The following is a 26,020-nucleotide window of genomic DNA, read 5'->3' as shown; positions in this document are numbered from 1 at the left end:
GAACAATTCTCACAGAGGATCTTTTTTATACATGAACAATAAAACGATATTATTTCCAGATGCATGACTTTGGTCTTACATTGTACATATGAATCTCCATGGAGAAGAGTTTTGCTTCTACACTTTTTTCAGTAACATGGACTCCCATCTGCTGACATACAAGGCTGAAGTGAGCCTGCATCCCCATTACACGAATTTCACATGCTAAGTTTTCACATAGAGCTTGAAAGAGGTGACAAGGACTGTAAGTTTGTAATGTCATAATGATGCCTTTGCTCAGTGATGGAATCTCAGCCATGCCATGCTGAAACTAGACAGCAGAAGCTGATGCTAATCTAGCAGGGGATGTAGTATCACCTAGAAATCCCAGCTACCAAACACAACTCCAGTACAGTCTGAGGGTTCAGAGCTACAAAGTTAACAAAAAAAAAAAAAAAAACACAAAAAAAAAGCAAGTATGAGCTGAAGCCTCCATTAGGCCCTACTGCTATCAGGTAACAGTTAGAAAAAGTCAACTCACAAGTCACAATATGCCACTGAGTAAGACTTTATTTCAGATCCAGTTGGAAACTAATGAAAACTGTATCCAGAAGTACTGTAATCCTCTGCATAAAAACATGCAACTTCCCCATAAGACACCAGAACACATTAAAGACCTCTAATAAATTATGAAAGTTTCCATATAAATAGCATTCCCAGAAATTACATACTTCCAACGTTTTCCAGCTAGCTCCCTTTACAGGCTCTTCAGTGATGAGATTTTTGCCCCTAAAATATATTCTGAAGAAGAAACATTCAAAAAAAAAAAACCAAAAAAAAAACAAAAACAAACCAGCAAACAGAAGTCTTTTTCTCCCATCCCAAATTATGTCAGAATTAAAATTTGAAGATTGCTACTAACACATCTTCCAACTATGGGGGGAAACTTTCTGCCTTACTTGAAGATGATATATCCCTTCTACCAGGTTCCATCTATACGTAATACCTACATTAGTTTAAACTTTTTTTAATAGACAACACTTACAGTGACATAAAAGTCCAGGTTTTTTGTTAAACTATTGAAGAACTTGCACATATGTTGTGGTTTGGGCCTGCAAAAGCTTCTTTAAATAAAACAGTGATTTATAGGAACTTGCTGGCCAAACCTTAAGTCTGAAGCCCTTCTTCCCAAGATCCAAGCAAGATGTAGCTCTCTCCACACGTGTAATCTAAGAGATGCATTGGTTTAAGCAAACATGACTTGCATTGACCTCCCTGCCCCATATTGCCCCTTCTGGTACCTCTGTAAGGGACTCAGGCAGCTCATCAGTGTATGTGGGTGGGGAAAAAAGACAAAGGCTAGAAGCCTACTTTTTTCTCCAATCACACTTGGTTTCCACTCAATATTGGATACTGACATAAACTACTAAACAGATCAAGAAATCTGATGACTGAACACTGACAATCTGAAGAGCTTCACTGAAGTGCTACTTGGAAAGGCACTAATCAGAGAGCTATACACAGAACTAAGAAGACAGCCCTGAATCCAATTTACATTCAAGGGGTCACTTAGTCTCACAAGAACTGGAAGGTAATTGAGCAGCATTATGTAGGTTATTCTCTAAAATCCCTTTAATTCTCTAAAAACCTGAAGCAGACTTTAAGACTCGCTGGCTTTACAATACCTCTATAAGTACCACTATTTTTCTTAGAGCATCCATTTTTTATATTGAGCTTTGGTGTTCACTTTTTCCAAAAATAAATGACAAGCACTTAGGTGGTAGGGCACACAGGACTGCACCTAAGCTGTTACAAAGCGACTGGCTGTAAGTCCATCTTGATTGAAGTTCAGTTAAAGCACTGTATCTCCTGAGAACTGCTTCCATAAATAAGGGTGCTTCAGTGTTTTACAGACTAACCACTAGGCTAAACAATCAGGGCAATACTGATCAGATTTTTTTGCTATGATCCACAGAGCACTTTATCATCATGTTCCTGGCTTGTTTCTTCACAGAAGCTCCTACAGTCAAGCTAAGTAACTATTACACTAAAGAGAGGAAAGATGAAGGAGATGAGACCACACCAACAAGTTAAGACACGCAAAAATTCCCAAAAGGCCGGACTTAAGGCTTCTTTCTGATCCTGCTCACATTCAGTCAACTGAAGTTAAAATGAGCAAACCTAAATTATGTACTTTATGGAAAGTAACAGTGAAGTTGGGATTCATGGCACAGCAACCAACAAAAAAGAATCAGTATTTTCTACATATGCATTTTATCAGTGGAATTGTACAGTGATGGTGATGTATTACCTAAAAGGCCAAAAGCAGATGACACCTGTCCATATCTTAAAACCATTTGCCGCACCAGAGCATGGACCAAAAAAAATGCATTCCAAATCTTAAGACAATCCTGTAGCAATCACCACATGCTTTTCTATGTCTGAAAAGTAGCAGAGATGCCTTGGAATGAAATATGATATACATATAGTAGTGTTATATATTTTATTCCAACCTAGAAATGAAGCCAGCAGTTAGTGTAGTAATTGCTAGTTTTACATGAAATCACAATTAAAAGGTGAACTTACTATAATTACGTTAAATATGCACCCCACTCAAACAAACAAACAAAATTGTGTTCTTATGACTGCTTAATGCGAACAAATAAAATGGACACAACCAAAACAGCATTTAAGTTTCCACTTCTAGGTATAACAGACAGTTATTCTCAAATCCATCAAGTGGCCTTTTTGAGAGCCCAAGTTGGTCTACACTGATATGAAGATTTGATAGCAACACAACTGTCATTAGCAAATTCCCTCCTGTGTCTTCATGAATACAGTTTAGCTGCTGACATACTTGACCTCCTTGCGTGTATTTCATCACATTCTCACCTGACTGTAGGCTGGAAATGGATCTCTGCTGTGGTAGCAACTCATCATTGCAAGTTACAGAAACTGAGTACAACCGAAGTCTTTTTTTTGTTTTCACACTATCAATCAGAGAGCAAGTGGCACAGAATGTATGCTTTGGTACTTTGACAGGAATTTTACAGCTGGAAGTAACGGCACAGCTTTACAGACTTACAAGTTTGCTATTCCCAGGGGTATCCTGAGGATAATCCTGAGTACGGAAAATTTGTAAGAAGGTTCACAAGGCCTAAACCACTCAGCATCAAAGAAGCATTTTTTCCTACTCTTTAAATATGTTATTCTTTACTACCTAAAAGACTAGATACGCAGAGGAAGCCAGAAACCAGTTTTACACATATGGAGCAGGACTATGTTATGTTGACTCCCCTGGAAAGAATTCTCAAAGCAGCTGGCAGGATAGCTTGCCCAGAGGAGGGAGTAACTGATCACATACATTAAATGTTGCTCTTGTATCCTCACATTTCTACACAGTTTACTCTTTGTTCTATGAAATAGCAATATTTAACTTGAAGCACCCTAATAATTATAATAGCTTACAGTGTACAAAAAGCCAAGAGCTAAAGTTTCCCAAAATGCACAAACACACTACTCCAGCAGATGGAACAGATGATCCACAGATGCCTAATTTAGTTAGGTCCTTGTTTACAAATCAGGAAATTCAGGTATATGTAAACAAGTGATTCGGGTCAGTCTTCTTAAGCAGGTGGTCTGCGTGACAGGATTGCCTATTATTTTTTTCATGGTGACATTAAGCTTTCTAAAAGACAAAAGAAGATGACCAGGCTCTTTATGCAAGTTCTAGGTAATGTAAACTTCCTTTTAACATTGTACTGTTAATATCTGAACAATGTGAGAAGACAATGTTGAGGACTAAAAAACTTAAAACATTGTAGGAGTAATGAGTTGGCATTTTTCTGATGTTTAAAAATAACTTGCTATCTAGTAAGGAATGTAGGCAACCATATCTTCTGAAGTTAGAAGTGAAGGAAAAAAACTCCCACTCATGCATTACAAAATATTGTTCAGGATTTTGTCTCTTTGAAAAAAGTGTTTCCCCCCAAAACTATATATAAGAAATATTTGAGACACGATGAGAACTCTACAAAAGAGCTGTATCATGGAAAGGATAAAATAGCTTTTCAGAACAAGGATGCTAAGAACAGTGGAAGAGGGGAGGTCACACATCTTCATTAAAAGTTGACTAAAATGTTGAGATGAAAAAACTCCTTTTTACTTTACCTTAGGATGAGCTCATCTCTAGGTAAAACCTTAAAATCTGCTTCACTAAGGCGAACCTACGGAGCAGAAGAAAAACCACAACTTATCAAGCTGTCATGATTACCTGAGGCAGGAAGAGGTGGGGGCAGTAAAGACAAGTATTTTTAAACATACCTTCTTTGGGAGAGGTTCTTCATTCGTCATTGTGAACTCTAAAGGGGGAAAGAAAAAAAAGAGGAGTTTTATTTAGTGTACTTACTAGTGTACATGAAATACTAAACAGGTCAGAAACTTGTTATTTCTAGCCACCTTTTTTTTTTTTTTTAATTTGCAATATTACACTCCTGAAATTTTGGTTCCACACAATGCAGAGCCAGAGTACAAAAACAACACTATGACAAGTTTTCTGCTGTAATCTTGGTACAAAGTCAAACACATTTTTTTCTAAAAATGAACGAAAAGTTTCTTTAAATGTCTAAAAAGCCTATCATCAATCAATTCTTCCTATTTAACTAAGCAAAATCATCCAACTTTGTCCATATATGTTTAGACCAAACTGACATTTCATATGTGCCTACATCTATTTAACATTGCATTGTACAAGGTAGAGGATAATCAGGGTCTGAGAGAATAAATTTATACTACTACTTCAGTTATCTCTTCGGAATAAAAGTAATTTGTGAATGTGACCCTTAACATTTGAGATATGTAAAAATAACGTGTTCTCCCAAGTACTACTTCTCCTGCTTTTAAGATTCTGATAAACAGGAAGTATTAAATAGTTATTCTAAACCCCTCGTGAATATTTTTAGGAAAACTAAGATGTCAAATAAATGGCTTGGATACATACACTATCAAGTTCAATTCCTCTTGTGTGTATGCAACTGAATAAGATTGCATTGTGCTAGGTTAACTATTCAGTTTCTTGAGTCACAGGACATGCTTCCTTACCTCAAAAGGATAACATGCAGTACTTTCTACAACTATGATTATATCAAAAATACTGAGTCCACAAAGATTATACACATACAAATAACAATGAAGGAAGGGTTTGACACATGCATCTTTGCAATATGCTTTCCAACAGAAAAACTGCATATAATATTAAGATTTGACAAGCTTGTAAAGCTGCTGCAATGCACATATACCAGGGAAAGGATGTGTCAACTACTTGGTTATGAAGAAATAAGAGTATTGTTTTTGTGAGGTAGTTAAAAAAAAATAACTTATTTTCTTAAAAATACTTTTACAGACTACCTTGGGTATTTTCACACCACCACCCAGTGAACTAATTTAATTTTTCCAAATCCTAAGACAAGCAAATCCTAAAATTGTTTGTCAATAAGACAAACAAATACATGCCAAATGAAGTAGAGCCTCTTCAACCTACACTAAACATTGACAAATACAGAGCACTGTACCAGACAAGACCCTGGTTTTAAAAAACAAACAAGAAAAACAACATACACCAAGTACTATGCACAGATGAAACAACTTCCAAGACTTACATAAAAATCTGACATTAGAACCAGCAGAAAATTTTCCAAAAACATTCAGAAGCATCTCACTGATGAATGGCAGCTTTCTGTTCCTAGTCTTAGTATAACACACAGGCACTTAAGTGCTTCCCTAGCCTAATAAGTCCCACTACCACCTTCCCTCTTGCACACAAGAAATTACACAGGCATTTTGCTTTCACTTCTGGCTGCAGCTCCTTATTTGAGACTGTTTTACCAAAACCATACCTTAAATTTTTTCAAGCATAAGAGGCTATCGATACAAACTGCCAGTGCCCAACTCAATCATCCAAAATAATACACAATTACTTGAGATCACAGGAGGAATGCTTGTGACCCCTGTATTTAGGTTGCCTACATCCCCCACTATAATTTTCCTAAAGGATTCTTTTAACTGCTTTCAGCATTTGGAAGTACTCTCGAAGATCTCAGCAAGTTTTAAGTCCTTAACCGAGAGAAAAATGCTCTTCTGATGTCCCACATAACTACAGCTAACATTAATTAAATTGTGCACAGATGGTATCGAGTCGTTATTTGTGTGTTCCTCAGAATAGTACCAGAAGCATACAAATACCAAAAAGAGTGAGTTTCCCCAAAGACGGCTTGTGAACCCTGCAGCAGCCAGCAGCATACAACAATTATAAACACTTGACTGATGCTACAATCATGACTGAAAGAAATCAAAGGCTAATGCTCCATCTAACCATAGTTTACCTATGCCTCCAGACCTCTCGCAAGATTCCAGCACCCAGTTCTCTAAAGCAGCACCAGCCCTGGCTACTGTAACCTCTATGCCCAGCACAACACCAACTACAGCCATCCCTTGCTTTCAGACAAGAGCACAGAAGTACTGAAGACTGAGGTTACCGGGCGCTGCAATAAAGAAGTTACTGTCCTCCTGCCACCTATTATCACTTGTAGTGCCAGAACTGGATGCTAAAAAAACCCAACACGCTAGCTAAAAACATTCTATGGGTTATTTTGGTAAAGCTAGGTTGATTATATCTACAGATAAACACTAACACCTTCTCTATGTGTGAATTTCACCTCACTACTCCCATGCAACAGCTTTTTTGGCACCTACAGTAACTCGCCAAAAGCTTAGAAATGTATTACTGCTATATATTTCTACCATCGTGCTCAGTGTTTTCCAGAAACATTAAGAGCATCAGACTGACCACATCAGCTGCCACAGTGATTTGCCTTAGCTTTCTGTTCATTAACAGATGAATTTGTATGCTACAGACAATAACAACTGAAGTGTTCATCCTTTGAATTTAATACAGTAACTTTTCAAGTACTGTGCAGCAATAGGTGCTTCTCATTACTTGGCTCTCCTCTAAAAGAAGAGATGACCTGTTCCCTATGGAGATCAGAAGTATTTTGCAAGAACATAATGAAGTGCTATTTTCTACAATAAAAACAATCAACAAAAACAACATTCCTGTATAACTGACTGGAATTAACACAATTATATTTTGTAACTTATATGATGAACAGCTTAACTGTACTATCCTAACTAAGCACTTTCATGATTTTGGGGAAACGATGGCCACTACGCGCCACTACTTCTGCATATCTGCTCCTGGCAACGAGCAATATAAAACCATATTCCACGCTTAAAATAGCATTGTCATGGGCACTGGAAGAATTTTTATGTAATCTCGTAATATTTTAAGCTTTTATGACACTTTAAGTACGAGGAAAGGTAAAATGGGGAAAGCGAATTTAATTTTGGGAACTCCACTAGTCTGTACCTTTTACTACAATGTTTAGAAAACGGGAGACTTGAGGATGAAAAAAAAAAAACCCTTCATAAAGCAATTAATATCAGGTATGCTGCTTGACTAGCTACACCCGAAGTAACTGCCAGTTATTTTAACGATATGAAGAGAGTTCCGCGGGGAAAACCCCGGCCTCGGATCTAGGCTCCCGAGATACGCAGCAAAGCTTCAAAATAACTCTCTGACCGGGCAGAGTTCACACTCGCGTCCGTGCGGGCGGCCCGAAGCCGGGCCCCGCGCCCGCCGCCCCCGGCCCCGCCTCCTGCGCCCAGACCCCGCCGGCAGCCGGCCAGGCGCAGCTGCAGGCCGCCGACCAGCCGGCTCGCCGCGGGCGTTTGACAGACCCCGCGGCCGCCGCTGCCCGCCCCGCCCCGCCGGGCCGCCCTCGCTCGCCTCCAACAAGGGATGAGAGAAACGCGTCTCCCGCGCCCAAGGAGGGGCGGCAGCTGCCGAGGGCTGGGGGAGGAGGCTCCCGGAGCCGAGCGGCCAGGGCCGGGGCCTCGCACAAAATGGCTCTAAGTGCTTCCGCTCCTCCCCCCGCTCGAGGTGAGGGACAGAGCGGCCGCCGGGGTTTGGCGCCCCGGGAGGGCGCGGGGCCCGGTCCCTCCCGCGGAGATGGGGGTGTGGGAGGGAAGACGGCGGCGCTGGGGAAGGCGAGCGGGGGGGGGACTCGGCAGCAGGGAGGGGCGCCCGCGCGGCCACTCACCTCCCGCCCGCCGTGCGGAGGCCTCGCTCTCCCAGCACACTAGTTGCCTGGGCCGCACCCGTCACATCGAGGGCGAAACGCCGCCGCCACCACCACCACCGCTCACGCCTGCCGCCAACCTCTGCTCCCGCAAACCGGCTCTACCGGGACCGCCGCTCCGGAGCCAGGGCCACCGCCTCTGCCGCGTCCCCCTTGCCCGGGCTCCCTTGCGCGCCGCTCCCGCCCGCTCTTTATTTGCGGATTCTCTGCGCTACAAAATGGCGCCCAAGGAGGAAATGAGCGCCCGGCCGCCCCGCCCACGGGCCGCCCCCCGCGCTGGGAAGGCGGGGGGTGGCGGGGGGGCCAGGCTGCGTGCGCAGCCGGCGCGCGGTTCCGCAGTGGCCAGGGACGGGACAACGCTTGGCCCGGCGACCCCGGCCCATTTGCGGGGCTGCCGCGGGGGGAAGCTCCCCCCTCGCCCCGCTGCCAGGCGGCCACGGAGCGGGCCCTCGCCTTGCTAGCGCGGCGGCTTCCCTGGGGCGTCGAAGCGTCTGTTTAAAGCCTGTCGGTTAAACAGGCGGCGGGGCGCGGGGCATCCTGGGGCGGGCGGAAGGATACGGGCGGGGGGGGAGGGCGGGAAGCGCTGCGCCGCCGCCGCCGCCGCCTCGCCCGCGAGAGCGGGTGCTGTGGCCCCGGGGGGCGCTGCTGGGAGAGCGGCCTGGCGCCTTTTCGGAAGGCTGAGGGAAAAGATGGCATCTCTGGAAAGGGAAACTGCGCGGGGCAGTTAGTAACGTGCAAGATGTGGGCCGGGCGTTGCGCTGTGACTTGGGGCGCTTTCCGCCAGGCCCGGGGAACGGATGGTTTCACTCGGGAAAACCGAGCTCGGCGGTGTCGGTGGAGGTCTGTGCCAGCAATCGACGCTGAAAGAAAAGCGAGTTACATTTAATCTGCTTCTAAAGAAATTTCAGTTTTGTCATCTGGGAGTAATGAACAAAGCGTACTGTTTGCTCTTAATTGCAGCCTAGCACTCACCAGCTACTTTAAAATCAATTTTACCGTTCTTACTTGTCCATGATTTCTCTAGCAATGCTAGTAGGACTAATGAATATTTTCCTTTCTTGCCGGCAGAGTGATAAAGCTTCTCTGTAGGCTGAATTATTCTTATCAGTAGTTGCACCTGGGTTGCACAGGTGTAACGTTGTCACTACATCACTGTTGAAGATGCTCCAGAAATCTCTCATGACTCTTCCTCATAGCAGAAAGAATACACTTGCTACAGAATAGGTTGCAATGTATGTATCCCCACATCCACATATATATATATATGTGTGAATACACTGATGTTTCAGTAAGAACGGGAAACATTTTGAAACCCAAGCCATGCTACAAATGCTTTGACATGGTTACCCCAAAACGTGTAATGTTTGTGTGATCAGTGACCACAAGGACAGAGGGCTTGAATTAATCCCTTTGAAGTCTTACGGCATTTTCAAACTGAAAAAGATATGCTGTGATTAACTGTTCAGGGTTTCCAGCTCCTGCCTCTCCTCCACAAACACCTTGCAGGTATTTGTTTTAAGCATTTAAGGTACTAATTAACACGTGAAGCCATCACAGGATATGGTAGGGAGGAAGAGGTACTGAAGTACCAGAGTAGTCCTTAATAGCAACATCCATGTAGCAAATTGATTTCCCTGTGTGCAAATGTGAATATTACAATACTAAAAATGCATATAAGCCAAGCAGAAAACTTTTTCCATATAAAAGAGATGCAGAGATCTACTCAAGGCTTCTTCTATTCTGTGTATTTCTATTCTGTATGTAAATTACCTAAAATTTTCTGTATATTGCTGGTGATTTAAACACAAGATTTCCCAATATTTGCACGGAGTTTGGCTGGGGGTTCTTTGTTATGTTCAGAAACTGGGCCTCTGTTGTGTCTTTATAATACAGATAAAGGTGTAGCTCAGAGACAGCGTAAGGTGTGGGAATGTAAACCTTCCACTGGTGCTTGTTTGTGTTCATGAGCAGGCAGAAAATATTCCTGCATTTTTTACCCCTTGTCAGCACTTAGTTATTTTAAATCTATCTTTACAAATGTAGATTACGTTTGTGGGAAACATGCTAGTTTGAGCAAGAGGCAGGCAGCCAGACACATCTAGAAATAAGTAGAATCAGTCTGCAGAGCTTTATATTCTGGCCTGCCTTCCTTCTGTCCCTTCAAATTCACATGTGTCATCAGGCTACACTTACAATTTTTGTTTGAGAAAACAGGAACAGTAATTTGTTAACCACTCCTCTGATACCTTTGCAAAGAGAACATTTAACTGAAATAGTATTTTACTCTGTACCTCACCTAATGCAATGAGAACTAGCCTCTGACTTTCTGGTGCTACTGGAATAGACCTGTTGATGCCTGCACTGGGTTGTGTTTCCAGCGTGGTAACTGGGGTAAATTTGCTTTTCAAATAGTAGGTGCTAGCATAACCCCCAGCAGCATGGTCTGTCCTCAGATGAGAGGACATGTAACAATCCATCCAAGCACTAACAAAAAAAGCAAAACTAATATATTTTTTCATCTTATAATGATAAGATGAAATAGAAACCAGATTATGAATCCATGGGCATGACAGCTTGCTGTACTTAAACACAATAAATAAGTATGTTTAAGGTGAAATTAGCCACTGTGCATATCGTTAAGTATACTGTGTTTGTCCTGTTGTTCAAGAGATCATTTGAACTGCATGGCAAATTTGTTGCAGACTCTCTTCTGCATTTGGTTTTGATGGAAAAGTTGATTTAAGAAAAGAGGAAGAACGTCCCGAGGACGCCTGTCACTTGGCATTACAGTAACCCACCCCGCTCCCACCCTCCTCTGCCCAGGGCCTGCTCACAGGATAGTCATGTAAACGGCTCCCATTTTTGTTTTAAATCTGTTCGTATTCATCCAGCTTTAGGTTCCTGGAATGACAGTGTGTCCTTCATTAGCTTAATTATCCATCAACTACAAGGCTTGTAATTGCTTTCCCCTGTGCAGTTCTGGGTTTCTTTTTCGCCCCTTGGTTTCAGGTGGGAGCCAGCTGGAACAGCACAAACGCTGCGACGCTTCAGAGCTCAGAGGGATGCTGTTCGTCGTCCCCCTTTCTTTTCTTTTTTTTTTTTTTCTTTTTTTTTTTTTTTTTTTTTTGTTTGTTTGGTTTTTTTGTTTTTTGGCTCATTTTTCTGTTCGCAGTCCGTCCCGCCTTCGCGTTGGTCGCTGCCCCCCGTGGCGGGACGGCCCGGCGGCGGCCGCGAGGGGGCGCTGCGGGGCCCCAGCGCGCGCCCCTTCCGCTGCCGGCGGGACGAGGTGGGCCGTTCCCCCGCGCCTGTCATGGCGGCGGGGCGCGTGCGGGCTCTACGGAAAGCCCTTTTCTAGTATAACAGGCTCATAGTAGCCTGCAGGTCCGGAAAGCGAGGAAATAGGAAAAAAGTGAGACAAAGCGTTGTTCAGAAGAAAAAAAAAAAAATGTTTGGAGTATTGCTACGTACATTCCTTAGCGTTTTAAAGTACCTTAAAATATCGGGAACTAAAGAAGGGCTAATCGGCTCTTGCAAAGGTTGTCCTTGATTTATAAGGCCATGAGATGTCGGGAGGCAAAACCAGGGTACATCTGCTGGAGCAGAGAGCGAGCCCTCGGGGGACACCAGAAAAGCTGCTGTAGCCTGGGGGAGGCGGGGAAAGAGAAAACGTGTGGATTGCTGCCCTGTGGAGGGAGCGATTCAGAGAGCTCCCTCACCTCACTACCAGCTAAAAATCTGGGCAGCAGAAAGCCCAAATTTGACGTCCGTGAACCCTCCCTCTTACAGAAGCTCCCTGAATGCTAGGCTGCAGGTTTAATGCTTTCTTGATATCCCCTGACACGACATTTTTAAGGGTCTTAGTGAAATTATCGCATATTTTTCTTCCATTTTTAAGAAGTAATTAAACTTATGCAAAAAGCTTTTATAAGGACTTCTCTTTTAATTACCAGCCATTTTTTTTTTTTACAATTCTATATAAGACTCCATGAAAGCATATAAAATCAGCAGTATGATAATGTGCAGCTCCACAGAGCAAATTTGACTTGCAACTGTCTCCAACTTAGCAGCACTTGCAGCGCAACAGCACACCTGCGAATTGGTGTGTGCAACAGAGCAGTCAGGAATTTGTTTCTGCTTGGAGCTTCCACACCTGTGTGTGAACTCCACAGCCTCTCCTGAAAACATCCCCTGACTGATAATCAGTCGGGATACAACTACAGCCAAATGGTGACTTGAGTTAAATTCAGTTTTGGGATGCTTGATAAATACTGCAAGTCTGCATTTTAAGTACTGGTGTGCATACAGTTGCTAAGGATATAAACCTAGGTATTTACTATCCCTTTTTTTTCAAGCCATAGAAAGGCCGTGGTGTTTTTAATAATGCAAAGATTTTTCTGTCTGAGGGGAAGACATTTTTTATTAAGCACCGATTAGATTATGATCTTTCCCTGACAAAAAGAGATTCAGGGAAAACACAGATAAGAATATATCAGGAACTTGATTTCCAAGGACACAGTCAGGTTGGAGGTTGAGGAATTTTAGGAAATACCTCATCCTCACTGGTAGAACAGTTTGTTCTTTGGACTTACCCACAGACAATTGAGTGTTATTCCACTGGTAAGAAAACCCGGAGAAAGAATGTATTGTCTTTCTAGACCTCAGAAAGGGCTTTAAGATACTAAAGGTGCTCAGCAAGCCTAAGTGCTTCATGTATCCTGACATGATGTCACACTATGTGGAGAAAGGGAGAGACTTCCTCAGATGTTTCCCAAGTGAAAAATGCTCTGGTTTGCAGGAAATTTTGCTTGTTGTTGAGCTTACTTGTTTTGAGAGCTGATTCAGGGGGTTTTACGGAGAGAAAAAAAAGAATGACTTTGCTGTCCCTTTGCTGTCAAAGAGCAAAAATCTGGCTTTTTACTTAGACCAGCCAAAGAACTTCCTATCAGGAAGAAAAGTAATTTCAAACACAAAGCACAGAAAAGCTGTATGTAAAGGGTGCATGCCTCTGAAATGCTTTCAGATGAGAACTATGGACCCCAAAAGTATCAAGGATTGTGAGGTGTCTTACATAATTACTGTGGCAAGGTTTGACTCCTGTCTTTGACACTGCAGGTTTTAATGCACACTGCTGCAACAGTCATCAGGTGTGTTACATGCTGCCAGCAAAGAATAAAAACCAAAAGAGAAATAAAGAAAAGCAGGATACTCTTATCACTATTAGTAACAGAAGACTGGAATGTTGGCCAATTATTTTACCTTAAATTTAAGCATCATAACTATCATATCCTACAGCAAAGGGCCAGATCTATAAAATATGAAGATGGATCACTTCTGCTTCAAGCTTACATCTTGATCATGGGAACACATTGACATTTGCTTATTTCATTGCTGTGAGTGCTCCCACCCAGCTGCAGATTAACTGAACACTGATGAGGATGTGAATAATGTTGTATCTCCGTGATTGACCAGAGGAGCGCACCAGCTTTTTCTGGCTGTGCAATACGGAATAATGCAAGGGAACATCAGCAGGGAAGGAGAGGAGCCACATCTCCTTCCCTGAGGAATCCCTTGTACGGTTTTTTTTCTGTGAGGATCCCAGCAAAGCAGATACTAGTACCATTACTTATGTAGAAGATTTTAAAGACTACAGAATTTCCTATTACAGGAAAGTTGTAAAATTAAGGTTTTTTTTTTTTTTTTAATGATATGAGCTCATATAAAAATTTACAAGCTTAAAGTAATTATTTGCAATATTTTTTCCCTATAAAAGGTGCAGCTTAGTTTTTATCAAACTCACGTCCCCAACAAAAGTATTTTTGTAAATATTCACCAAACAAGTGTCAGATTTATGGTAAAAAGCAAGCGTTTCTCATTTTGGTAATAACACTGATCTCTGTAAAGGTTAAATTTAGTAAACGTTTTTTTTTTTTTTTACCGGAAGAGTAAATTAGTGAACACTGAAAAGCTCTGGATTTTAGCATATTTCTAATAAAACTGAGCCACCATTACCAAATGAAAATACCAAAATCTTTGCACTTTGAGTATTTCACATAAGGCACAGTCCACGTCATTGTGTTCATAGAAAGGTAATAAATAAACTTTGCGCAACACAGCCTTACTCTTTTATTGATAGCAAGTAAGCTCCCTGCTCTGAACTGATGTCCTAATTTTTACTGACTTACTTAATTTCCCAGATCTTAGATTTCCAAGAAATGGTAAAATGTACCAGCACAGGGCAGTAGTTTGCTATTGAGTATTGTGCTGCTCATTAACTACACTGAATTTAAAAGCACAGCTGCCTAGTCACATTTAATAGGTTCTCTTCTACATTTAAGTAACTTTGATCTGTAACATACATGTTTCATAATTATTTGCCTTTGTGCAATCGCTACATTATTTTGTTCCTTTACATGTCCCTTTTATCCATTTGGATCTCAATCCTGGACACTGTCCAAGCAGAGTTAAATAGGACCCTGCAACTCTGATAAAGATACCAAGATAAAACTCCTTCATCTCAGTCGTTTCAGGGTGGCCCAACATTGTGGCCTGGTCTGTTGCTACTGTTGAGTTGCAAAACGGTTCTGCTGTTTGGGGCTGAGAGCAAAGGTGCGGCAGGTCGGCTCATCAGGGTGAGCTGGCCTGAAATCCCTGGGGCTGCTTCACCTTCACACTCAAACTCTTTCTGTCTCTTAGTGGATTAAAGGTGAAGTGTGGGGAGGGAAGGGACTGAAGTTTCACGTCCCATTCTAGTCAGTATTTATGATGGTATCTGTAAAGTTTTAAATACAAGAGCATCCTGTCTGTAAGGCTTCAGCTGTATTGTTGTTCTTGGACTTTGCACACCTGCTAACATTTAGTGTTAATCTAAGATCATCTCAGATTTTGTATTTGCATTGATGACCTTAAATTGTAATCAATTATTACATCAAGAATGATGTATTGGTATATGGTACGGTTGATAAACAAGGATACTTGGTGCTGCCCTCATACATCTATATTACTCCTCTACTGAATTTTGAAAAGGTGCAGGGACTTGCCCATTTTTTGCTAAATTATTTTTCTAAAACACTCTGTATTGTTTAAAATCATATATTCCTGAGTTTTGCTTGTATGGTAGATCTACTAATTTCTTACTGATGAGTCTTTTGAAAATATACTGAACATGTTTTTCCCATCCAGCTTTAATCTGAGGTTTTTGTTAGTGTTATCAGCTGCTCTGAGTGCACAGCATCATTACAGAAAAGCATGCTTGTTGCCAATTAATGCATCCTTAGGAGACTGGTAGATCAGTCCACCTAAGCATTTGGCTGCCCATGGGATTTTCCAGAGATTTCCTTTCCTGAAGGTACTTGAAGGAATTCTCTTGCCAAAAGGTGGAAACCCCAGAGAAACTGAAGAAATCTTATGACACGCGGTTGCCTCCTTTGGCCTTATCCTTCAGTCAGACTGAAATATCTAAAAGGAGAAACCTGTTTCAAGTGTGGGAGTTACTCTGACAAGCGTGGTTTGAGAGAGAGTTGTTGGTGAAATCAAGTCTTGCTTTCCATAGCTGAAGTGTTTGTTTGTTTTTTTTTTTTTCCTATTTAGTAATGCTGTAGGTTTTTACATTGTGAAGCAAGAATAGTGAGTGATAGGACCAGAGCAAAATCCAACATGGGTATTGTATTACTCCTGGTGCTCAGTGCTTCCACACAGAGGGTTCAGATACATTTTATGCATGCAGATTTAATATCATCAAGTTCAGATCAGCCAACGTGCAGCATGTGACCACAGGTGTGTTGGTGCATCCCCTGCCATATATGTCTGTCAGTGTTTGTCGTCACATACTATGTGCCTTTCTAGGACTTAATTTGTCCTTCCCTGCCCCTCAAAAAATTCTACTAAATTTTACTCCTTTGATAAAAAAAATCAATCTCTCAGCTGTGTTGATACTCTAGCTAAGGCAGGAGCAACAGCACATTTTCTAGCCATCTTCTTGGCCTTCAGTTGCAACTTCAACACGGTGCTTTGGCTGGCACGTCCGTTAGGCTGAGCATCTGCTCGGCCAGCAGGTCAGCACAGGACTTGGCGCAGGAAAGAGTACGGACTGAAGAGTTAGGCAGTGAGACAGATGACTGATTTCAGCCCATCTATCTATTTTTTTTTTTTTTTTACTGCTGTTACTTTCTTTGATTTATGCCCTAGGTTCCTCCCTTTACTCTGTCCCTACCTCCTCCAAATGTCTTAATGTTGTTGCTCCCCATCCCACATCTCTGGGCTTACCAGCTCCATTTCCCTGCACAGAAACATTTCTGCCTGCCCGTTCTGCTGGGTGTTGCTGCTGCCATCTCCCCTCTTTCCAGCCCCTGCCTCCGTGCCTGCCAGGGAGCTTCTGCTCCCTGCACCGGGTCCCTCTCCCCAGCTTTCCCCTTGCAGCATCCCCCTCCCTCGGAGGCAGCCCCGGGGGTAGCGCTGGTGGCCTCTGTGCAGGTCAGACAGAAGCGGCTTTGGGGCCTGCTGCGTAGCACTGCCTATGCTAAAACAAAACAAAAATATATTAAAAAAAAAAAAAAAAGGTATGTTAGGTTTTTACTAAATTAAAAAAAAAAAAAAAAAAGCGTTGATAATCTCTGTCAGTAACCGTTACTGAGCAGATCGAAGGCTCGGCAATTTCGTGCGGTTTGATTTAAATTATTATTCCGCTGGTGTTTTTAGTGCTCACGCCGACCCCGCGAAATAAACCAACTGCCCTTAAGGCCACGGTGTAACGACAGCACACCTGATCTGCGTGCTTTGCTTCGCAGAAACCCAGCCGGGCCATCGCCGCAGCCCGGACATAGCTGGCAGCGGACACCCCGACCCCGGACGCGGGTGGGGGGACCCGGCAGCGGCCGGCCGGCCAGCCCAGCTCCGCCCCCCCCCCCCCCCCGCCGCGGGCCGCCCCCTCCCGCTCCCGGCGGCGGGCGAGGGGCGGGACCGGCACCACGCGAGGGGCGGCCCCGGCGCCGGCTCCGCTCCCGCCCCGGCCGCGGCTCCCGCTCCTCACCGCCGCCACCGCCACCATGAGCGCGGACCCCGTCGTCATCGTCTCGGCCGCCAGGACCGCCGTCGGTGAGGGGCCGGGCCGGGCGGGGTGGGTGGGTGGGGGTGTCCCCGGGCCCCCCGGTGCTGAGCCCTCCGGGCGGGGTGGGTGGGGGCGTCCCCGGGCCCCCCGGCGCTGAGCCCTCCGGGCGGGGTGTGTGGGGGCGTCCCCGGGCCCCCCGGCGCTGAGCCCTCCGGGCGGGGTGGGTGGGGGCGTCCCCGGGCCCCCCGGCGCTGAGCCCTCCGGGCGGGGTGGGTGGGGGCGTCCCCGGGCCCCCCGGTGCTGAGCCCTCCGGGCGGGGTGGGTGGGTGGGGGTGTCCCCGGGCCCCCCGGCGCTGAGCCCTCTTCCTTTGTGTCCGCCCAGGCTCCTTCAACGGCGGCCTCTCGGCGCTGCCGGCACACGAGCTGGGCGCCGCCGCCATCCGGGAGGTGCTGCGGCGGGCCGGGCTGGCCCCCGCCGAGGTGTCGGAGGTGATCCTGGGCCAGGTGCTCACGGCAGGTACGCGGGCGGCGGGGAGCCCCTCTTCCCGCGGCCGGGGGGGGGGGTACCGGGGGGGGGGGGGGGGTCGCTTCCTCGCCGCGGCCGCATCTGCCCGCAGGCGCCCCGCTGCAGCCGCCCGGGGCTCGGGTTTCGGCGCCGCACGCCTTGCGCCCCGGGATGGGGTTCGCCGGCAAAGGACTCGAGCGGCACCTCGGCCGCTCCTCCGCACGCTCCCGGTGACCAAACCCGTCGCTGGGGTTTTGGAGGGGATCTCGTGGGGGGGATGGTTTAGGGGTTTTTTAAGTCTCCAAAGTAGCGAACCAGCGTCTGCGTGGAAGTCAGTTTCTTTTCTGTGTTACAGCATCCCTGCTCTCGCGTTGGTCACCTCCTCTCGTAAATTTAACATCATTAAGTAATGATAACTCAGAGATTTTAAGAGCGAGGCCTGCCTTTGTGTTTATCTACGAGACTGACCTGCGAGATCTGTGATGCCACTGGCTTGGAGACAAGTACAGTGATGTAATGAAAATGCAGCTGATAGGGAATTGTTTGTTTTGAACGGTCCATGGCTTTTTCCAGGGTAATATTTAATCAGCAGAGTCACAGGGCAGATTTGTATTTTAAAGATGAGGAAGAATGTGAAGGAAATAAATAGTTTTGTCTTACTTAAAGCTGATCCAGACTCCTATATATTTTTAGCTTGCTGAATAATGCACTCTCCTTGTCTGTTTCTTATCGTACAGAGAGATGGCATTACTTTGGCCTGGGGAGGTGCAGATGAAGAATGTTTTCTTTGAATTCTTACTCTCTCCATCAGGATGACAACAAAGTATGGAAGCTTTCGGGACTGTCCTTGCATAATTGTGCTTTCGGTTTCCATAGGAACTTTTAGGAAAAGTTGTCTGCTGGTGATACAGAGAAGATGTCAAAAAGAAACCCTTCAGCGAGTAGTAATTTAAATGAGCTCTCATCTTACACATGTACAACAGGCTAGTGCTAATTTGAAGTTGGTGTTTCATCTGATAAGTTTCATCAGAAGCAGAGTTGCAGATGTAAAACTATCAGTAGCAAGTCCCTGATCTTGCAGGTATTTTATTGATCAACAGCATGAATGAGAGAGGTAACTGACCTCCTGTTTACAGATTACTGCTGGGAACTTCTCTATCTATCAACTGAAAACAGCAGCGAGCTCTAAATTTTGGTGGAATTGGGTACCTGTTGTAAAAAGTGGCGAGAGGCCGACATTTGTTTTTTAAGAACAGACAAAAATGCTGCCTGTTCCTGTAGGTGCTGGCCAGAACCCAGTCCGGCAGGCGAGTGTTGCTGCGGGAATCCCTTACTCTGTGCCCGCCTGGAGCTGCCAGATGATCTGTGGGTCAGGCTTGAAAGCAGTATGTCTGGCTGCTCAGTCCATACTGACAGGAGACTCCAGCATCGTGGTCGCAGGAGGCATGGAAAGTATGAGCAAGGTAAAGCAAACGATTGCACTCGCATTGCTCTGACTTACTGGCATTAAGTTATGTTGAAACCCTGCATTCCTGGGCTAACGCTCTGGAGGCAGATTGAAAGAGTAGCTTGGGTTTCTGCACTTGGGAATGAATTTGCACATGCAACAGCTGACTTCAGTAGCTTTTTTTTTTTTTTAAAAAAAAAAAAACTAACGACCTGATACTGTAGTTACTGAAAAGGTGCCAGGCAAACACGCACCACATTTAAAACTCCATTTTAATTTCCATCTAGCCCTGCTGTGGTGAATGATTTGCTTGTGACATCTGGCAATAGAGAGGTTTTTGTTTGTGTTGCAAGAAGCCCAGAGAAGGAATAACTGGAAACATCATTGTTCACCAAGCAGTTTGAGCTTGGAAAGGAAGCGAAGCACTTTTATGCCAAGGTGTTCAGATGAAGTCTGTATTGAGGAATGGTGCCGGGCGAGTGATCTGATGCCTAAGAAGGGGGTGGCCTCTTCTGCCAGGGCTGTCTGGCTGCCTGTGCTGGGTGACGTTGGCGTTCACTGGCAGTGGAGTGCGGTCGGGAACCACCTACAGCAGACTGGTAGAATGGGGGACCCACGGCTGTATGGCCCCAGGGGTGATTAATTCGATTTGTGGAGAGGAAACATTTGCTGCTTGGTGATCTGCTCCCGGGGAAATGCCCTGGCCAAACACACATGCCAGCTGGCAGGCTCCGGAGGGAGAGACAAGAGTGGGCAGCCTGGGAGACTGCTGAGGTCTGGGGCAGCTACCTGCAGCCACAAGGCAGGGGTCTGTCTCCTCAGCTGTCTGGCTGTATTGTGGACTGGAGATATAAAACATCTAACTCCTTTTGAAATACCTTCTCGCAGGCACCTCATGTAATTCACATGCGAGCTGGGGTGAAAATGGGAGAGGCTTCCTTGCAGGACACTATAATCCTTGATGGCCTTACTGATGCATTTTATCAGTATCATATGGGTATAACAGGTAAGTGGTGACAGTCCAGAAAGTGAAATGGTTAACTGGAAGGCAGGGGGAAGAATTCAGTGATAGGAAATTTCAGAAGTGTGAAGTTTCAGAGAGGGTGTTTCAAGCTGTCCATAAGTCACAGTCATGAAAATTAAAGAAATCCCTAATATTGAAGGGCATTTTTTGTTTGTTTGTTTCTTTGTTTGTTTTTTCCTGTCTGAGCTATTCAGTTTAATTTCAGGAAAAATAAGAAAAATAATTCCTCTATGTAACTGAAGCATTCAGCAGCACAGATTTACAGTGGGCAGGAATTACATAAAGTATACTGTGGATACACATGGTTCTGCAACTTCAGGTTATTGCATCCTGGATGGGCTAGTCAGCCAACTGCTTTTTCAGACCCTACTTAGGAAACAGAATTGCTTCAGAACCATTCCTTCCTCTGAAGTAGCTGTAGAGAGATCTGAGCACGATAATCCAGAGAAGCAATAAACTAGGAAAGCTTGTCTGTGTTTGTATTTAACTTGGTGTACCATCGGGGAGGAGATCCTGCACAGGAATTTTCACCCTCAGAAGAAAACGTGGTAGACAATCGTGAACAAACAAAATGAGGAAATTGGAAAAATTTAAACTGTGTAACAAGTTTAGCTGTTTACTACAACAAACATTAGTGACTGCCTTTGTGCTTATAATTTAAAATGTAAAATGTTAGCATTTCCTGATGGCAATTTGCATTTTGTTCCTATTTCAGCTGAAAATGTGGCCAACCAGTGGCAGGTCAGCAGAGGGGAACAAGACCAACTTGCTGTACAGTCACAAAACAGGGCAGAAGCAGCACAGAAAGCTGGCTATTTTACAAAAGAAATTGTTCCTGTTCTTGTACCTTCTAAAAAAGGTAGGTGGGAACAAGGGTAATGAGAGCTAATTTTAAAGAAAAAAAAATCTGTTACTACATCTTTAACCAGTGTATGGTTTCCCACTTACACAGCCTTAGCCTGTTGCTCTCTTTTTCAACTTTCAGACGTTATTTTTTAAATAAGAGAGAAGCAGTGCAGATGTGGAATATCTAACTGTAGCGCTCTGCAAGTACTACTACTGTGTTTTACTGGAGATGTAATTACCAGCCAGGCAAACTGCTGAGTTAACCTGGGCTCGGATAGGGTACCAAAATCAGTATTTTTCATTTTGTTAGACTCCTGCTGGACCAAACTTACAACAGTCATGTTGATTTGGCAAATGTTGCCCACCTAGTAAAATACACAGTGGCAATAATTAGGGTTACTAGATAATTAACTAGATCAGGTTATATATATGAAGTATGTTTCTCTTTAGGTCTGTTAGGGATATAAACAGACCTATGGCGCTGCTTGAGCCAAAGATCTGTTTCCAGAGCAGGGGAATTCCTCCAGTTCCTTCTGAGGTGGATGCAAAACCTGAATTTTCCAATTTTTCAACATTTGCATTGAATAGATCCTGTGGGAAAAGTTCTGGCAGTAGGTTGGCTACAAGCTAATGAAGGGCTTTCCTGATACCGGTTTAGATAACAATATGTAATGACGCTTGACTGCTCTTTGCAACAAGATTCCTACAGGTATCATTCAGAAGATAGCCTTCTGCTTGGAAGAGAGCTATTGGCTTAGGGACAGCAAGAACAAGGTCTGCTTTTGTACAACTAGAGAGCATTTCAGTTGTTAGTTTTTGTCTCAGAAAACCCAGCTGTGTCCTGCTAGAAGCAGCTGGAGCGTTAGAGCAATTTGTTAAACTGCACTGAGTTGGAAGCTGTCTGTGACACAGGAACGGCATGTTGGTTATTCCCCATCAGCCTGTTGTTTGTACCAGCTTTGTTTGAGACGTGTGTGTCTGATTAGACCCTCCTGTGAGTATAATGCTCTGTTTTGCAGGTCCTATAGAAGTTAAAACAGATGAACACCCTCGACATGGGAGCAACTTGGAAACAATGGCAAAGTTAAAGCCCTGTTTCCTGACAGATGGAACGGGGACAGTAACAGCAGCCAATGCTTCAGGTTGGTCCGTCTGGCTAAGACCAAAATGGAAAAGAACAGTAACTGTTTGTGGCTCATGGCAGGGTCTCGGCAAGGGTTTTGGCTGCAGTGTGGTTACTGCTGAATACATTTTGCAGGAAATGGCAATGTGTTTGACAACATAGGTAGAACTCAAGTATAACTGTGGTGGAGGATTTATTTACAGATGAGTTGTCTTTTTGTTTGCTTGGTTTCTATGAAGCAATACAAGTGTTTGGACAATAGCAATATTTGATAGGCTGGAACAAACAGAAACTAAATCTTCTCATTTTAAAACTAGCTGTCCAGTGGTTTCTAATACTGCAGATCTGGACAAAGGAAAACTTAACAATTTGTGTTTGAAAATGTTATTCCTGTGGGACTAACTCTACTGCTGCAGGGAGCTTTGAAACTTCTTGGGTCCTTATGCAACCTCTTCCGAAGGCTACCTAATAAATCTGATATGCTCCTTTGTCAGATTGTGCCTCAATTCTGACACCTGCTGCTTTCCAGATAGAAATCACAAATGTGTCATATTTACAGCAGTATAGATATGTTACTCATTTTAGGTGTTTTTGTCAGAGTTCAGACTTGTCTGATCTGAACAATATTGACCTAAAGCAATAAAAGATTGGTGAGTTTTGTTTTGTCTAGGTTGTGAACTTATGCAAGCAGGAAAATATTGTACAGTAAAAGCCATAAAGCCCAATAAATACATACAAGTTGTCATTCCACAGGTATAAATGATGGAGCTGCAGCTGTAATTGTAATGAAGAAATCGGAAGCTGCTAGGAGAGGTCTAATGCCTTTGGCTGGGATTGTATCTTGGGCTCAGACAGGTATAGACCCATCTATAATGGGAGTAGGGCCCATTTCAGCAATAAAACAAGCTGTAAGTAATCTGTCTGTCTATCTGTCTGTCTGTCTGTCTGTCTGTCTGTCTGTCTGTCTATCTGTCTGTCTATCTGTCTGTCTATCTGTCTGTCTATCTGTCTGTCTATCTGTCTGTCTATCTGTCTGTCTATCTGTCACTTAAAAACTCTCGTTTGTAATCGCTTTTCATTTTCTGACCTTGTCTTTGTTTTTCTTTATTCTAAGGAAAACCTAGTAGAAAAAATAAACTAAGTGAAAACAAGACTTAAAATAGTGGAGAGTATATAAGATTAAGATCTCTAGCACTACCAGGCTAATGCCTATTTGTTGGAAAAAAAAAAGTATAGGTGTGTGAATGGAGTTCAGAGCATAAACTAGTCAAGTTTGTGGAAGGCCACCCAGATAACCCATGGGGCTAAAGATCGAATTTCATGGATGCGTATATTAACCTAATTTGGGGATGATTTGGCCCTGCCACGATACGGTTCTGATGCTGTGTCTGGCCAGGTTCATTTTCAGATCGCTGCCTGATTGTATTTGTAATAGTACAACCCTGAGAAAAGGGCCGGGCAGTGCATCTGCATAGCAAATGTGATGGTGCCCTTTGTGCATTAGTGTGGCCTGTGAAAGGGTTGGAGCTTGCAACTGGATTTGTTTCAGGTGAAATTAAACAAGGTGCACTCCAGAACCACATCTAATATGCTCAGACCACTGCTGCACCCACTGATGCGCTCTGTCTTCAATCCACAGGACAAGGTTCCCAAATAAAACGCCCCGAGTGAGCAGGCCCTATGGTCCCACGCTGCTGGCTCGTAACAGGCGCAGCCCACGGCAACCCCAGCTGATTATTTGTTAAAACTGAACTATGAAAAGGGCTCTTGTACAGCTGATAAGAATTGCTTTAGTATTGATTCTTAGTGCTATTTGTACTGTGTAGTGGCCTTATTTTGTTCATCTCCAAAGTGTCCTGGCAGTGGAGAAGCCACTTGAATTCACCCAAGCTCTGTGGCTTTTAAAGGGAAAATCAGAACTGTAATGATAAAGCTTTTTCTTACCAGATCTCAAACCGTTCTTTTAAATCAAGAATACTGTAAATGTGTATACAATACACATTTTTAGTTTAAACTGTAGAACAGACAGGCTGTATTTAGCAGTACCTATAACTTTATAGGCATGCTGAAAAGGGCATACTACTTCTTAATGTAAACTTTGAAATGTGTTTTAGTCACACCCTCCATCTATTATCAGTTTCTCTCTTCAGAATTTCATAGTAGCACTTTATAGCGAGAGAAGGGCTAGGCCATGGATTTTAGTGTTACAACAGCATAGTAAATCTATCATAGTAAAACCAGGTGGTGAAGTTTCCATGCTGTCTCTGTAATACCTGGTAGAAAGAGGCCCTCCTCCTCAACTGCAGTCATGGGAGATGCACTGGTCTGGCTGGCTGGTTGTGAAACATCACTGCTGCAGATAAAGCACTGCTGTCAGAAACAAAGTGAGTGGAAGTAAAAATGTAAATATGTGAAACATGCCTAAGCCTGTACCCAAACAGACAGTTGCACAACAGTTTCTCAAGTGAAAATGTGAGCCAAATCATCTTCCAAATTAGCTGTCTGTTAAAAGTTTCAAACAGCAACTCTGAAAGGCAGAAGAGACTGGACAAATTACACTTGACACCCATCACTAATGGGTCATTTCACTCTTTCCTATGTAAAAATCTGTATTAAGCAGAGAATCTCTAATGGAGTCAGATTTATGTCCTGAAAAACTTGCTTTTACACTGGTAACACCTACTTTTGAAAACAGTACTTGCTCTATTAAGGGCACCACATATGGTTTGATTCCTGCAACTGCACCACCACTCTATGTGTGCAAAATTAGGCAAGACTTTTTTAAGAGCAGCCAGCATGTTACAGCACATTGTAGACTTTTGCTGACACTTTTGTCTGTCTTTAAGAATTCTATCAACCCTGGCTATAAAAAAAAAAAAGTTTCCTTCAAATTTCTAGAAGTGGTAGCTTCAGATTGCACCATTTAAGTCTTATGAAAAGCTTCCTCCCGTACTGAGGAAGACCTAAAAGATGATAAAGTCTCTATTTGTTTTCTCAGATTGACAAAGCCAGTTGGACTCTGGAACAAGTTGACCTGTTTGAAATTAATGAAGCCTTTGCATCGCTATCTGTAGCAATAGCAAAAGAACTGAAAGTAAATCCAGAAAAGGTAACGAGTGTATTTCAGGCTGTAATTCAAAGTGGTTCCATTCTGAGCATCTGGGTTGCATTCTAGAGGGGGGAAGGGTCCTCTCGCAATCACTTTGCCATAAGCAAAAAGGATGGGAACCCCAGCTGGCATTTCCTTAGGCTGCTGCAGGCTTGCTTTGCTCGCAGGCACAGGTTCCTGGCTGAACAGGCCACATGGGGAGCCCAGGGGATTTGTATGCAAAGCCACGTAACTGCTTAAGCAAACATACAATTAACTTCAGAATTTGAACTTGCTGGTGGAAGTTGTATTTGCCACATCATTCGCATTGAAACTCAACGAAGCTAGTTAAATGATTCCTTGACTTTCTGTATTGGCTTTTTTTTTTTTTAGATTAATATCCAAGGTGGAGCTATTGCTCTTGGCCACCCTCTTGGTGCCTCTGGTTGTCGCATCCTTGTTACTCTTCTACATGCACTGGAACGAACGGGTGGAAAACGTGGTGTTGCTGCTCTCTGTATAGGAGGAGGAATGGGAATAGCCATGTGCGTTGAGAGATGAAGGCGAATAGAACAGCTACTGTGAACTAGCTTTGACACAGTTTACTAATAAACTTATGATCATGGACCTTACATTTGGGTGCTTTGCCTAAAATTAAATAAGCTTACTCCATTAATTTTTTGCCACTCAAACACTGCCTTGAAGAGAAAAAGATCAGTGGCTTCTGCATGCACTCAGGTTGTTAAGATCTGGTGTGTGTGAAGTTCTCA

General features: G+C 43.8%; 2 protein-coding genes across 2 annotated transcripts in view; one reads left to right on the top strand and one right to left on the bottom strand.

Moving 5' to 3' along the window:
* The window catches only part of LOC104356624 (WT1 associated protein), a 29,056-nt gene extending 20,602 nt beyond the window's left edge, over positions 1-8,454 (bottom strand). Inside the window, exons 1-3 of the mRNA XM_033011581.2 lie at positions 8,136-8,454; positions 4,303-4,340; positions 4,150-4,205 (exon numbers count right to left, since the gene is read on the bottom strand). Coding sequence (XP_032867472.1) covers positions 4,150-4,205; positions 4,303-4,332 — 86 coding nt within the window. The 5' untranslated portion in view covers positions 4,333-4,340; positions 8,136-8,454. The remainder of the gene's footprint in view (positions 1-4,149; positions 4,206-4,302; positions 4,341-8,135) is intronic.
* An 8,659-nt stretch (positions 8,455-17,113) lies between these two features.
* On the top strand, positions 17,114-25,882 carry ACAT2 (acetyl-CoA acetyltransferase 2). Its single transcript, XM_042795744.1, has 9 exons — positions 17,114-17,264; positions 17,600-17,734; positions 19,004-19,185; positions 20,058-20,175; positions 20,909-21,052; positions 22,059-22,181; positions 22,916-23,070; positions 25,161-25,271; positions 25,644-25,882. The coding sequence occupies exons 1-9, from the start codon at positions 17,216-17,218 to the stop codon at positions 25,809-25,811; spliced, it is 1,185 nt and encodes a 394-aa protein (XP_042651678.1). The 5' UTR covers positions 17,114-17,215; the 3' UTR covers positions 25,812-25,882.
* The last annotated feature ends 138 nt before the right edge of the window (positions 25,883-26,020 follow it).

Source organism: Tyto alba, unplaced genomic scaffold (genome assembly GCF_018691265.1).
Source record: "Tyto alba isolate M040663 unplaced genomic scaffold, T.alba_DEE_v4.0 Super-Scaffold_22, whole genome shotgun sequence".
NCBI lineage: Eukaryota > Metazoa > Chordata > Aves > Strigiformes > Tytonidae > Tyto > Tyto alba.
This window is presented reverse-complemented; position numbering and strand designations above follow the sequence as displayed.

Excerpts from the sequence above, each read along its gene's own strand:
- ACAT2 (XM_042795744.1), top strand. The coding sequence starts at position 17,216 with ATGAGCGCGGACCCCGTCGTCATCGTCTCGGCCGCCAGGACCGCCGTC. Across the intron at positions 20,176-20,908 it reads GTATCATATGGGTATAACAG|CTGAAAATGTGGCCAACCAG; the intron begins GTAAGTGGTGAC and ends TTCCTATTTCAG. Across the intron at positions 21,053-22,058 it reads TCTTGTACCTTCTAAAAAAG|GTCCTATAGAAGTTAAAACA; the intron begins GTAGGTGGGAAC and ends TCTGTTTTGCAG.